This window comes from Molossus molossus, unplaced genomic scaffold (assembly GCF_014108415.1).
Source record: "Molossus molossus isolate mMolMol1 unplaced genomic scaffold, mMolMol1.p scaffold_m16_p_20, whole genome shotgun sequence".
NCBI lineage: Eukaryota > Metazoa > Chordata > Mammalia > Chiroptera > Molossidae > Molossus > Molossus molossus.
The window spans coordinates 45,449,974-45,464,044 of record NW_023425356.1 but is presented as its reverse complement, the minus strand read 5'-3'; the positions used below and the strand labels follow the sequence as shown (position 1 = coordinate 45,464,044).

Here is a 14,071-nt window from a genome sequence, read left to right as displayed (position 1 = left end):
GGCATACTAAAAGGTAAGAAAAACATAGTCTGAAGAGTCAGAGCAAACAATAGAACCAGACTCAAATATAGCAGAGACTTTGGAATTATCAGACCGAGAATTAACCATGATTAATAATGTGGGCTCTGATGGAAAAAAATAGACAACATGCAAGAACAGTTGGGTGATGTAAACAAGGATATTCTAAGAATCAAAAGGAAACGCTAGGATCAAAAACATTGTGACAGAAATGAAGAATGACTTTGATTGGCTCAATAGCAGACTGGTGGCCAGTGGGCAGTCGAGGAAAGGATCAGTGAACCTGAAGGGAGTCAACAGGGCTTCCCAGACTCAAATGCAAAGAGAAAATGGAGTGAAAAAAAAAAGGAACAGTATCCAGGAACTGTGGGATGGTGACAGGGGTGTAACATACACGTAGTGGAGCTACCAGAGGACAAAGAGAAGGGAGCAGAAGAAATATTTGAAGTAATAATGGTTGAGAACTTTCTGAAATTAATGATGGATCCCTGCCTTTGTAACAATTTTGATAATTAGCTTTTCTCAAAAGGGAGGAAAAACTAAAATTGAGGCATAATGACAAGTGCTCAACAGTGATGTATAACAGCTGGTAGGTTGACATATGGTATACCTTGGTAATTGAAACTTTTGTTATTTTTTTGTGTGTCGTTAACTGTAGCCTGATTTTCTGCCACCGTTTGTAGAGCATGATCTAAATATTGTTACGATGATGATGCTCTCATTTCAGCCAAACGATGTGGGATATGTTTTTATCTTGGGATACAGAGGAAGTGGAAACTGAACAGAAATAAGATTTTCAGAGCCAAAAGCCACCTTTTGGTCTACATGTAGCAACAATAGCAAATTCAAACTGAAAACAGTAACGTAAAGCAGAAAACACTTAAATTTGTAACATAATAGGAAGACAGTATCGGGTGCAGTATCCCAGATAGACATTCACTTTACAAATAATACTGGATTATTTCAGTGGGTTCTGCATGTTTTCTTATATAGTTTATGGTTGTTTTTTGTTGTTTTTTATCCTCACCCGAGGACATTTTTCCATTTTCGTTCAGATAGAGCGGGAGGGAGAGAGAGGAAGAGAGAGAGAGAGAAACATTGATGTGAAGGGACACATCGAGTGGCTGCCACCCGCACGACCAACCAGGGCCGGGGACAAACTGCAACTGAGGTACATGCCCTTAGCGGGAACCGAACCCGGGTCTCTCTGTACTGCAGGCCGACGCTCCAACCGCTGAGCCAAACCAGCCAGGGCTTATAGTTTATGTTTTGAAAATAACCTTTCTCTCCTAACTTTCCTTGCCGCCATCTGAATATCATTGAATTTGTTAAAATCTTTCATTTCTGTAGGAAATGATAGGGTTGTCAGGATGAGGAAAGTGACAGGACAATGACTTACTCGGGCACCTAGAAACCTGACGTTGAGGTTAGACTTCAAGCTGCCTGACCCTTTAGTGCTTTTGCAGACCGCACCATGCCCTGCCCAGCTCGCCTGCTGCATCTGTTAACCCACTCGACTCCGTTTCCTCCGTTTTTTATGCCCGTCTGGTTCCCGTGACGTGACGGGCAGTGTTAAAATAGCTGCATTTTCTTTTACTTTAACAGAAAAGTAGCAGTTCTGAATCATTAAGTGACAAGGGCTCTGAATTGAAGAAAAGCTTTGATGCTGTGGTATTTGATGTTCTTAAGGTTACACCAGAAGAATATGCGGTAAGCCTCCCCCCCTCCTGTCTCCAATTTTTGCACATAATTTATGTGTTGGTGCTATTGAGTTAGAATTTGTAGGATCAGCAGAGGAGGTGGTAAAAATAAATACATAAAGCTGGATGTGGGAATTAATAGGGAGAGTAGCCCAACGGTGGAGCAAGAACAGGGATGAATCGGGGAAGGTAAGAAGCGCTGCAGATATTGTTAGAGCAGCTTCGTGAACTTCACTTTCGGCTTGGTAAGTAAGAATAAGTACTTGCCTTTATGGTCGTTGCTTTTGTAGTCCCTACCTGTACCACCTCCCCAAGGCAGCTGTACTTTATTGGCATGTTAGAAGTATTTTTACTTTTTTCTAAATTGAAAAATGAAAGTTGAAGGCATTATTGCAATATTATGAAAGTTATCCAGAAAAATTTTTATTTCTTAAATGACATAAACGTTTATTTATATTCTCTTTCTCCTTGAACTTGTTAAAAGAATACATTGATTTCCTGATATTGAACCACTCTTACGATCCGGGAACAAACTGTTTGGTCATTGCATGTTGTTGTTTAATATATTGTTGGGTTTTGTTTTACATCTTTAGCCATAGGTAAGATAGGTCTATAACACTGCGCCATGAACCAGTAGATCTGATTTTTGGTTTTGATTTTGATTTAATGTATAACCATGTTCAGATTTTCAAACTTATTTTTATTTTCTAACTTTACCTCGTTTGGCTCACAAGAAAATATGAATAGGTGTGAGGTAATTAAAAATACTTATATTTAATAGTATAAGGGCTAAATTTTCATTTTCTTAAGTCCTTATAAATTGACATTTTTTTTCTGGTAAAGATTTGATTATTCATAATATATTTTAGTACAGAATGTCACTTTAATTTAGAATATATGTCATATCATGAAATTCCAAACAAGAAATTGTCATTTGTTCTTGGTTTTTGTTTTTTTTTACATTTTATTTCAGGGTCAGATAACGCTAATGGATGTCCCAGTATTTAAAGCCATTCAACCGGATGTGAGTACTTTTAAGAACTTTTCTTATAATATACAAAATAGGCAATAATAGTATCCCAAATTAAAAAGTTTTAGAATGTTCAAATTATGCTTCCTAAATTGTATATGTTTAATGCTCTTGATGTAACTTGTCTGTATATTATTCAGGCCTCGGCAACTCATGTGCTGGTCACAGCTGGCATCACAGGGTCCTAGGCAGGGCTGTGGGAATCATTTTCGTTGATTTGGCTTCATCGCTTTAGTGAAGGGGAAATAGACTGAGAGGCTGGATGATTTACCCAGGGCTCTGAAGCTTTTCAGTGGGAGACTGGGAATGAGGTACAGTACCAGGTTTCACAACTCACTCCAGTCGTCTTTCCCTTACACCTTTATTTTATGACTTTATAATGTGACAGTGTGTTGACATTTTGGAGCAAAGAGAGAGAATCAAGGAAGGCATTTTTGTATTTTTTTAAAGAAGGAGATGAACTTTTATTATGCATCTACCCACATTAAACCACTTACCATGCTTACATCAGGGCAACAACGACTGGAGTGCGTTGTGACTCCAGGGCAAAGGCCGGTGCGCGGCAGTGAGTTCACAGTGGGTGAGGGGTCAAGTGAGGGCAACTTGGCATACAGCCTTGAAAACCATTCCTCATATAATCACCACAATTCCATGGCGTCTGGCAACATCGACAGGACTTTGTCATCCTGCAGAAAATGTTTTCTAGTTTATCATGACATAGTTAATATAAGACATAAAGAATAAGAAGAGGAACCCTTGGGTACCTACCTACCTCACCAGTACTGTCGAAGCCGCTCTGCGTTCCCTCCCATTTACCCCGTCTTCCTTCCTCCCACTCAGGCAGCCACTCTCCAGTGTGGGTCTGAGTCATTCCTTTGCACTTACTATATTTTTTCTGCAAGTACATATATCCCTTAATATGTGCTATTGCAGGTTTTACTCCTTTTTTTATTTAGATGGAGTGGAAGGGAGGAAGGGAGAGAGAAGGAGAAATTGGTTGCCTCCCTCACAAATCCGACCAGGGCAGTGGATTGAACCTGCAACACAGGTACGTGCCCTTGGCCGGAAATCTAACCTGCAGCCCTTCGGTCTGGGAGCTGACGCTCCGACCGCTGAGCCAAACTGGTCAGGGCTGTTTTACGTTTTTTATCTAAATGGTATCCTATTTTTTTGTCTCCTTTGGCATGCTTTTTGCGTTCAGTGTTGTTGAGTAGCATCCATGTTGATATCTTCACTCGAGCACATATATCAATGTGAGCATCTTCAAAATTGTTTTCCAAAGTGTTTGTCCAGATACTGGTTATTATGTCAAAACTCTTGCTGCCACCCGCACGACCAACCAGGGCCGGGGACAAACTGCAAACGAGGTACATGCCCTTAGTGGGAACCGAACCTGGGTCTCTCCGGACCGCAGGCGGACGCTCTAACCGCTGAGCCAAACCGGCCAGGGTGTGCTATTAAAAAATTTAACAAAAGATTATTTAAGCCATGATGTCAGTCAGTCTAATAGATTCATCCTTTTTATTAGCATAAAATAGTGTCTACCTCATTACGTAGTAGTATATTAGCTTCATTAAGGTATGAAAGAATTCTTTTAAAAAAATGAAAGAATTGTTTTTGTTAAAATTGAGCAAAATATTGTGAAAAGATAGTGGTCATCACTGAATCTAGTAAATTTATCTTCATGCTTTTGTCTACTATACCACTATACCAATGTTCAAGTTTCTGTATATTAAAAAAACTTAAGAAGCTGTGTGTGTGTGTGTGTGTGTGTGTGTGTACATTGGATGGGCAGAAGTAGGTTTAAAGTTCATATGGCAAATAATACAATAATAAATAATGCAAGAATAAACTGTTTCACGTACTTAAACTGTAAACCTGCTTTTGCCCACCCTTGTGTGTGCGTGTGTGTATACTTTACGAAACTGTAAGATCTTAAGTTACACCAAAACTATTTAAATTAAAGCTCATTATCATGTGTATCTATCTATCTATAACTTTATTTTAGGTGACGATTTATTCACATTTTCTGAAATAAAAAATGTACTAATTTAGAACTTTGACCATCAGAGTCGGACTCCTGGGTGGCTTGGTGATTTTGCTGGCAGGCTGGTGATCGAACTGCACAGCTCAGTTTTCTGTACTGGCGGCCATTTCTGTGTATTAAAATATGTATCTCCTATTGCTAATCAGTTTGTGGAATTCCTGTCTGTATTCCCGAGTCTTTTGTGTAAGCAGAATTTAGCTAACTTGTGCCACCCAGACTTGTTCCGACCTGTGGGAAGAAAGGGGCGACTCTAAGGCGTGCAGTCACTCTCTGGGAAAGCTGCTTACTGGCCACGTCTGCAGTGCCAGGGACTTCAGAACTGCTCAGGGGGAAAGGAAAGTTCCACACCTTTCATTTCACTGCAGAAACTCTCTGCCTTATTTTTAAAGTGTGAACAAGTGTTTTTTATTATGTAGGGACATCTTTAGTCATTGAAAGAATACTGGCCAAACAAAAGTATGCCTTTAAGAGCAGATCTGAACCAAACATGATGCCAATGCTGGTTTCTCGCCACCGGTGTCACACTTGAAATGACCTCAGATCAAAAGAAGACAAAAGAACAATGTTGGATACTTGGCTTCTTAGGTTTTTTGTTTTGTGGTAGATAAAAATGGCAAAATATGTTTACCAGTGAAAAGAATTGAATATTAAAGGAAAGTTCACTCAGCTCTCGTTCCGATTCCCCTACATTTCCCGTGGGAGTAGAGTTCCCCAGGGAGAGTGCTCTGTTTCCTTGTGGAAAGCTCTGCACCCTCACAGGGCTCCCCTCCGTGGGGAGTGCCTCCGTGGCGAGGCAGCAGTGACTCTTCTGAAGGGTCCCGTGTGTATTGCACTCCTAGGCTTTGGTTTTGTTTTTTGTCCATCTTGACTTCTTCAATGTTCTATAAAGCTTGTATTTCTTCTGAAGGCAGTGCCATGTGTACTACGACAGTGGGCTTTCTCTTCAGAATGACCATTATGCTCATCACAGGATGTGTTAGGACTGAAACCTGCTTGCATCGGTTTCCTGTCCAGGAGCAGTTCTGTGGTGCTCTCGTAAGTCTTGAGGAAGGAGGGACTTGTGTGTTCGTCATCACGTTGGATAATGTTTGCCTCTCTTATGAGGTCCCCAAGTATCCCCAAGTATAAAGTAACAGGCTGACATGTATTCCATTCAAAGAAGAAAGTCCACACTGTATTTGTTCTAGTGGGTCAGTACAATAAGTTTAGAGAGAGTGTCAGTAAACAGACATTAAAGACGAAGGCCCGATAAGGCCTCCTGTGTAAGCGGGATGCGCCAGAGTGCGGAAGAAGGCTGGGTAGGTGAGGGAGAGTATGCGGCAGGGCATTCTGAGTCTTCTTAAGTCACTTTTGAAAATCTTTCCAGTGAGATATTTCTGACATATATATAAAGAGCTTTCTCTCTGCAAACTTGCTTGTGTATGCAAAGAGACCGTAATCTTGGTAACATCCAAAGTTCCAACATCAGGAACGGCTTGGTCAATGAAAATTATCGTCTGCATTAGAATTAAAATGTAAACAGTTCATGCATAGACTGAGAGGTTTGAAGAAAGCAAAAGACGCACACGTCGATGTCAAGATTTTCTTGTAGACTGGAATCAGCATGGTTCTAGCAGAGGCAGGGTGGCTGTTTTCACCATTCCATGTCATTGCTGTTCATCACCACGGACTTCCTTAACAGTAGGGTCAGGGTCAGGGTCGGGGTCAGGCTTGGGGTAGAGCTAGAGAAGATGCAGAAGAGAATTGTTGATTAGGAGAGTAGCTGTGCTGTAACTTCTGCCTTTATCTCTGATCTCGCGATAGAGGCAGCTTTAAGGTAGGGGAAGGAGAGAATGTGATTACATTAGAAAGGGGAAGTGGTTTTATAAAATTGATTTTAGAGTGAGAAAGGTGGGGAGAGAGAGAGAAGCATTGATTGGCTGCCTCCCATAGGCACCCCAACTGGGGATCAAACCTGCAACCTGGGTACGTGTTCTGACTGAGAATCGAACCCACAACCTTTTGTTGTATGGGACGATGCTCCTACCAACTGAGCCACACTAGCCAGGGCGAGAAGTGATATTTTTGATTTCACACATTACATTGGAGTTACGTAGTTTGAGGCGGAATGCTGATTTCAAAGCTTATTCTGTTGATTATTTAAAATATAGGAATCATAGTGAGGACTTCATCTGTAGCTGAGACTTCTTTCTAAATAGCCACGTAGGCCGAATGCTAATGCTTGATCCCTTTAAAGCTTCCCACTTTTGAGCAGGTGTCCTCGGCTGTTGTTATCATCTTGTGAGGGTCCCCTTGGCCCTGCAGCCTTTTACAGATTCCATTGCTTTTTCTGTTCTTCCTCAATCTCTGTCTACATGCTGGTCTATATTGGCCTTTTCTCTTCTTCTATCTATAGGTGTCCCTACAACATCACCCTTAGAGCAGTCCTTTTAAGAGTGTTGGAACCTACAAGATGAAAGTTAGATCAAGAATTTGACCTTACAGAACAAACCTGCGAGACCTCAGAGAAGCTGTGGCCCCTGTGAGACTGATTCTTTCACAGGGTAGGTGGTCCTCCGCGGTGCTCGCCTGCGCCGCTTCCGAAGCAGATGCCGCTGAAACTGGGCTCAGCAGCTTCATAGCTCCAAACGAGTCCGTGAATATTCTTCCAGTCACACTTTTAATGACCATGAGAAATTGCCTTTCTGTATGTGAGTTACTAGTAGAGGATTTTCTTCACTGCCTGATTTAAAAATTAAGTTAAATCCATTTGAACAAATTTTAAGAGGCATCAAGGCTCCTATGTTTCCTTGAGCCTTTGCTAAAACGGAGGCTTTTCATATCGTGTACTCAACCTAAATCAGTCCTGCTCTCAAGTCGGGCCGTTTGAAACATCCTTCGAGGGACTGAGTTTACTTCACCTTCTTGGTGCTCGTGGGAGCTGTTCGAGTGTAGAACACTCTTGACCAGGGTGCAAGGTGATGCTGGTAGAACTGATCTCTCAGATCGAATCCTCATGTCACTTGGAAGAAGACCCTAGAGTCTGAGACAAAAAGAGGTAGTGACAAAAAAAGCAACTTTTTTGTCTCAGAGAAATTCAGCTGAGAGGTGGAGACGGGGCAGGACACAAGTCCTCGGAGGCCAGCTGACCGCGAGTGCTGGTCGATTCCGAAGGAGGCGGGGGCGGGTCCTAGAGTCCGTGCATTTCAGCTTCACAACTCATTAAATGGGTTTTTGTGGTGGTTTAACTTCTTAACTTTGAGGCAACTATAGATTCATAGGAAGTTGCAAAAAAGTAGCGCAGAGAAGCCCACTGGCCCATCACCCAGTTTTCCCTAGAGTTACATCTTACAGAAATAGAGTTCAGTACATGTCTGTATAGTTCTGTGACATGTTGTCATGTGTGTAGATTAGTCTAACCACCTTGCAGTCGAGATACGGAACGATTCCATCACCACAGGATCTCTCCCTCATGCTACCTGCCCCTTTAAGCAACACCCATCCCCCTCCTGCCCCTACCCCCAGCATCTGTAACTCCTGGCAACCTTAACTCCTCCTCCATCTTTATAGTCCCGTGGTTTGTTGTGTTAGATGGGCTAGTAATGTAACATTGTCTCAAAGGGGAAATATTCTCCTAAGCAGAAACTACTTACCATCTTAAGTAGTTTTGAAAAAAACCTATTTCTTCATATTTTCTAATTATACATTTCTTTTGAATGGAGAGCTCCATTTGAATTTTAATCCGTTTGCTCCCAAGTCGTGTAACTACACCTTCATTCTTTTCCCCCCTCCACTTCCAACATTTTCTTAAAGGGGCAAAGCGTTTTTCCATTAAGTTAATGATGATGAAATATTCCAAGAATTAAATTTTTCAAAACCTCTTAGCATTTTTATTTGAAGAGTCACAAAAAATCTTTTAATGTAAAACATAAAGCTGTAAGTAAGTCGCCAGTACTGTTGCCTGGGTTTCTTACTTATCATAATAAATTATAATGATGAAGGTAAAATCAAATGAGTTGGTATGTATGAAGAACTTAGAATAGCGCCTGGCATATGGTGATCTTTACATTGGTGTTAACGTATTATTTTTATTGCTGCTATTAAGACACCTTTTCTCAGGATGAGAAGAACTTTTTAAGCACAAACTCAGTAGGTTAAATCACACAAAAAATGTCAAGTATATTGACTCTTTTAAAGAAACAAACAAAATCCAGGCCCCCATAGGCACTTGAGAAAGATTGGGAAGATGTTTACATAGGTTTTCTTTGGGTGGTGGGTTTCTAGGTGATTCACAGCACCCCCCCTCCCATTTTCTCTCTCTCTCTCTTTTTATCCTCACCCGAGGATATTTTTCTGTTTATTTTCAGACAGAGTAGGAGGGAGAGAGAGAGAGAGAGAAACATCAGTGTGAGAGAGACACATCGATTGGTTGTCTCCCACACCACCCCAACCAGGGCCAGGGACCGAACTGCAACTGAGGTATGAATGGCCGGAATCGAACCTGCAACTCTTTGGTCCTCAGGCCAACGCTCTAACCACTGAGCAAAACCGGCCAGGGCCATTTTCTCTCTTTTTAACAAATGTATTTAACAAGCATAATTGTTCTTACATTTGGGGAAATTAAAATAATAATATATATTAAGGGGAATTAAATATACCCAGTTTTGATAAGACTATTATGTAGTGGTAATATAAATAATTTGGTATTTCAGGATGGCATTTAGATTTCAGAGCCTTGAAAAAATGCATACTTTTTGACCTAGTGATTTTACTTGCAGGATTAAATTTTTAGGAGATGATCAGAAATGTTGGAAAAAGTACAAGGATGCAGGGGTGGGGAATGTCTGGCCTGAGGGCCGTATAAGGACCCCGAAATCAATACCTGCTAACTTCACACACTCACCAAATTAGCCTGACCGAATATAGCAGGCTAGGTTTTAAGTTGATAATTATGTGTGGCCCGGGAATGATGTTATAAATATCCAAATGTCCTTGGCAGAAAAACGGTCCCCCAGCCCTGAAGCAGGAAAATGAGACTCGTCTTATGTGTAAAGCTCTGTAATTGAGTTTGAACCTCTGTCAGTGGCTGCATTAAATGGTTTGATACGTTGAACAGCATTTGGATACACTTGGATCATAGCATTAATATAAATTTGGAAATTATATTGATGGATGAAAAACAAATTTAGTATTTATGGATTTAATTCAGGAATTTTGTCCGAAAATATGGCTTTTTTTATACAGTTGTATATATATATGTTGTGATTTTTAGGAGGAACAAAAATATTTTTTAGCAGATTGATGTTTTTTAATGTAGTTGTCATATAATGTCATTTTTATGTTACTATACTATCTATTACTAAATATTTTTTGGCTGTACTGGGAAATAATGTGAGATGGTCATATATATATCTAGGCTGAGTACCAAGTAATTTTTTTTTGCTGTAGAGTTGCTTCTGTCAGTTTATTTTTTTCTTCAGTAATTTCAAATTTGATAATTGTCGTTTAATTTTAGGTTTGAAAGTTAGTAATTTGTATCTTCAGAGTATTTACCGCTCATCTGCGTTGAAGGAATATATGTGCTTTTTAATGCTGTATTAAATAAGATCTAGAATTGAGAGGTCATGATATTACAGTAATGATGAGTGTAAATGTTTTTGAAATACCCTGCAACGAGATAGGAAAATACGTGATTTTTATTAGTGACAGTCACACATACTGCTAATTGTAATCTGTAGCCTACATTTATAATGAAAAGGAATGTCATTTCAGTTAGAGGTTAGTGTAAAATACAAATTTAATTTTTTTTACCCAAGTTCTTGAGCCCTTTGAATTCTCTTTATGGACCCTGTGGGGGATCAAGAACCCCTGCATTAGAGGTTTTTAACTGTCAGAGTCACTGATTGTCAGGCCAGAGTGCGGTGCTGGAAGCCGATTGGAAGCTCTGAGTGACTGGATGGGGCTGACAGCTGATAGGCTTCACTTTGGGCTGTGGGTGCTCAGCCTTCATGATCTGTGGATCTTTTTTCTGGGGATGCACGTCTCTTCAGAGAAGGATCCGTCAGTCTGCCTGTGGAGCAGCGCTCCAGTCATGTTTGCCCTCACGTAGTCTGCTTCTGTGATTCCACCGAATGGTTATAATGTTCGTTCTATTCCTACTGAATGAGAGTTCTAGGAAGGGACACAACTGTCTTTAATGTTTTGAAACCCTTAATATGACAAGAAAACCTGGCTATTTCTTTAATTTATTTTTAATTTTCAACTTAATTTTTCAGGAGCTTTCAAGTTGTGGATGGAATAAAAAAGAAAAATATAGTTCTGCACCAAATGCAGTTGCCTTCACAAGAAGATTTAATCATGTGAGTTGCTTATAAAATGTTGATGTTTAGTTTTCTGAAATATAATTCCTCAATATGTAATTTTTCATAAAGAAATAGTTGAACTTTTTATATCAGTTCTGGAATATTTTCATCCCATATCTCTTCAAATATTGTCTCTGTATAATCACTTTTTTTCTTCTGCAGTTCCTATTGGAAATTTGTTAGAACTTGACGTTTTTTTCTACTTGTCTTACCCTTTCATGTGTTGATCCTGTCCCCTCGTGCTCATTCTGTGCACTTTTCTTAGATCTGTAATTGAGCTTACTGATTCGCTTCAGAAGTGTTGCAACTGTTTTAAATCTGTGTGCTTTTACACATGTCATAATTTCTTAAATCATTTTCAATAGTTTATTTTATAATTTATTTATTATTATCCAGAGTTTTTGGGGTACTCAGTCTGTTATTTCTGCTGATCCTTATTCACAATGGTTTGTTTTCATGCACATTTTGTAATTTTGGATTGAGAGCTCAGTCTGTTTCAACTTTATTCATGGGGATTTTGCCACCACTTAGATTGAGGGTAATGTTAAGTGTTTTGGTTAGGGAACATCTGTACATCCCTGTAGTGAAAATTTAAACTTGAAATCTGACTAAGGGCAAGTTACAAATTCTTATACAAGACATACTTTTCTCCTTCCTTTGCCAGTAGGTGAGTTGTTTCGCCCACCTTGTCGCCAGGAATGGAGCCCTTCCCGGAGCCCCGAGATAAGAGGTGGGAGGGTGGAGCTTCGCGACCTTGTGTTATGAAGGACTGCTAAGTCCTAGGCCCCTCACGGAGAGGAAGTCCTCCCATTCGTCCAGCCACTGTTTGCCCTTATTTCTTTGTTTGTTTTTGGCCTTTAGGGAAATCCTTTATATTCCTTTCAAGTTAGATACACTTTATTTTTAGCAAAACCGTTTGTTATCTTTAACCCAGCGTTTCTGTGGGTCTCTAGCCACTAGTTTCTCAGGCTGCGTGGTTCACTATATACCCCCAAATTGAAGGGAGTTAAAGTTTTTAAAAATTAGATTAAACCACTAATATAGGGATATAGGGCAAACGTGTCTTGTGCTGAAGTCCATGTTTAAGCTGTATATATAGCAGTTGTCAAAATTTTCCTGAGGTGGTTAGAATTTACCATCACAATAAAAGTTTTTTCTTTGCCATCCAAATACATTATGTTTACAAAACCTACAAGTTTGACTCTAGATTTTAAGCACTTAAATTATTACTCTCAAGTAAGCCAAAAAGTTGTCAAGTATATCAAAGTGCACCAGAAGCTTTGTCCTCATGCCAGATCACAGGTGACCTGTGTGAGCTCCTTCCCTCAGCACCCCCCTCCTCCCACCTCGGCCCGGTCCCAGGCCATCGGAGTAGCAGCAGGCTGGAGTCCTCTAGAGGGAGCCTGTCTGCATCTTTACTTTTAAAATGCGTCTCTTGTGGACCGCATGTAGTTGAGTCTTTATTTTTTAAATCCAGTCTGACAGTCTCTGCCGTTCAGTTTAGACTTTGAAAACATGTGAAGGTAGGTCAGAGTTTCCATAGGAACACAGGGTGGGGTACAGTGTTGTGCTTTCTCCTCCATAACAGTCTCAGAATAATAAAACTAATCCCAATACCATCGCTGTGAACAAATACGTGTTTTGCAGGTGTTCTGTTTTTTATAATCGCACTGTGTATTGTCTGAGCACGTAGCCCTTGTATACTGCACTCACTTTCCTTTACCCTCTTTTAGTCTTGGTTCTGTGCATCAGCGTATGTTTAAAACGGCCATCCTGCCCTGGCCGGTTTGGCTCAGCAGTTAGCGCGTCAGCCCACGGACCAAAGAGTCTTGGGTTCGATTCCGGTCAAGGGCACGTACCTCAGTTGTGGTTCGTCCCCGACCCTGGTCAGGGTCATGCGGGGGGCAGCCAGTCGATGTGTCCCTCTCGCGTTGATGTTTCTCTTTCTCTCCCTCTCTCTTCCTCCCACTCTATCTGAAGATAAATAGAAAAATATCCTTGGGTGAGGATTAAAAAATAAATAAAATAAATTTAAAAGATAAAAGGCCATCCTTACGTTGGTGTTTCTGTAGTCATCTCGGTTGTCTGCGGCCCGTTCTCTAGTCGATGACTCAGGAAGGGCTCGCTGGGATAGCAGTTCCTGAGTTCGTACGTGGTGACAGGTGTGCCTGTCTGCTGTATAAAACTTGATCCTAGCCCCCGTTTTCTCTGGCAGAGTATTGCTGTTGAAAAGTCGGATAATTAAATTTTCTTTTCCTAAAAAAATCACTTTCTCTTTTTGTCTCAGTGGCTAAAAGATTTTTTTCTTTCAAGTCCAATAATTTTATTAAACTATATCTTGGTGTTGGTTGTCTGGGTCAGTGTTCTCAGGCGGGGTTGGCTTTGGCTGGTACTGTCAGCTGGGGACGCTCACTTAGTCTTTCCAACATGATGGTCTGAGTGATGTTAGACCCCTTCCATGGCAGCCTAGGGACCCAGAGAGAATGTGCCCCATGACCTTGTCCTGGAAGTCAGCATCAGGGTCTTTAATTCTCCATTCATTGGAGCACTCCGGAGCTTGCCCTGATTCCGTGAGAGGTGACATACACCCCAACTTTTGATGAGAGGAATGACAAAGAATTTGTGGTCATGTTTTAAAAATCACCATGTGTTTTGGTCTTAATATTTGTCTGACATTAAATTTAATTAAGTCAGTGATCATGCAGTTTAGATTGCATTCACAGTTGATAATTGCTGAGTTGTTAAAATATAACTTTTGATATATTTTAGAAGTAAGGTGAATTAGAATCAAGAATAGTTATTGCCATTAGTAGCCTAAATATAGTAACAAATATGAAGATGGCTTTGTAAAATAGACACATTTTGACAGTTTACTGATGAAAATTACAAGTAAAACCTGAAATACTTCTCACTAAAAATCGGTGAAGAAATACAG

General features: G+C 40.4%; 1 protein-coding gene across 5 annotated transcripts in view; it reads left to right on the top strand.

Moving 5' to 3' along the window:
* The window catches only part of RALGPS2 (Ral GEF with PH domain and SH3 binding motif 2), a 118,632-nt gene that overhangs the window by 19,678 nt on the left and 84,883 nt on the right, over nt 1-14,071 (top strand). For all 5 annotated transcript variants that reach the window (XM_036272306.1, XM_036272307.1, XM_036272308.1 and 2 more), the window contains 3 exons: nt 1,624-1,728; nt 2,692-2,742; nt 11,050-11,133. In XM_036272306.1, coding sequence (XP_036128199.1) covers nt 1,624-1,728; nt 2,692-2,742; nt 11,050-11,133 — 240 coding nt within the window. The remainder of the gene's footprint in view (nt 1-1,623; nt 1,729-2,691; nt 2,743-11,049; nt 11,134-14,071) is intronic.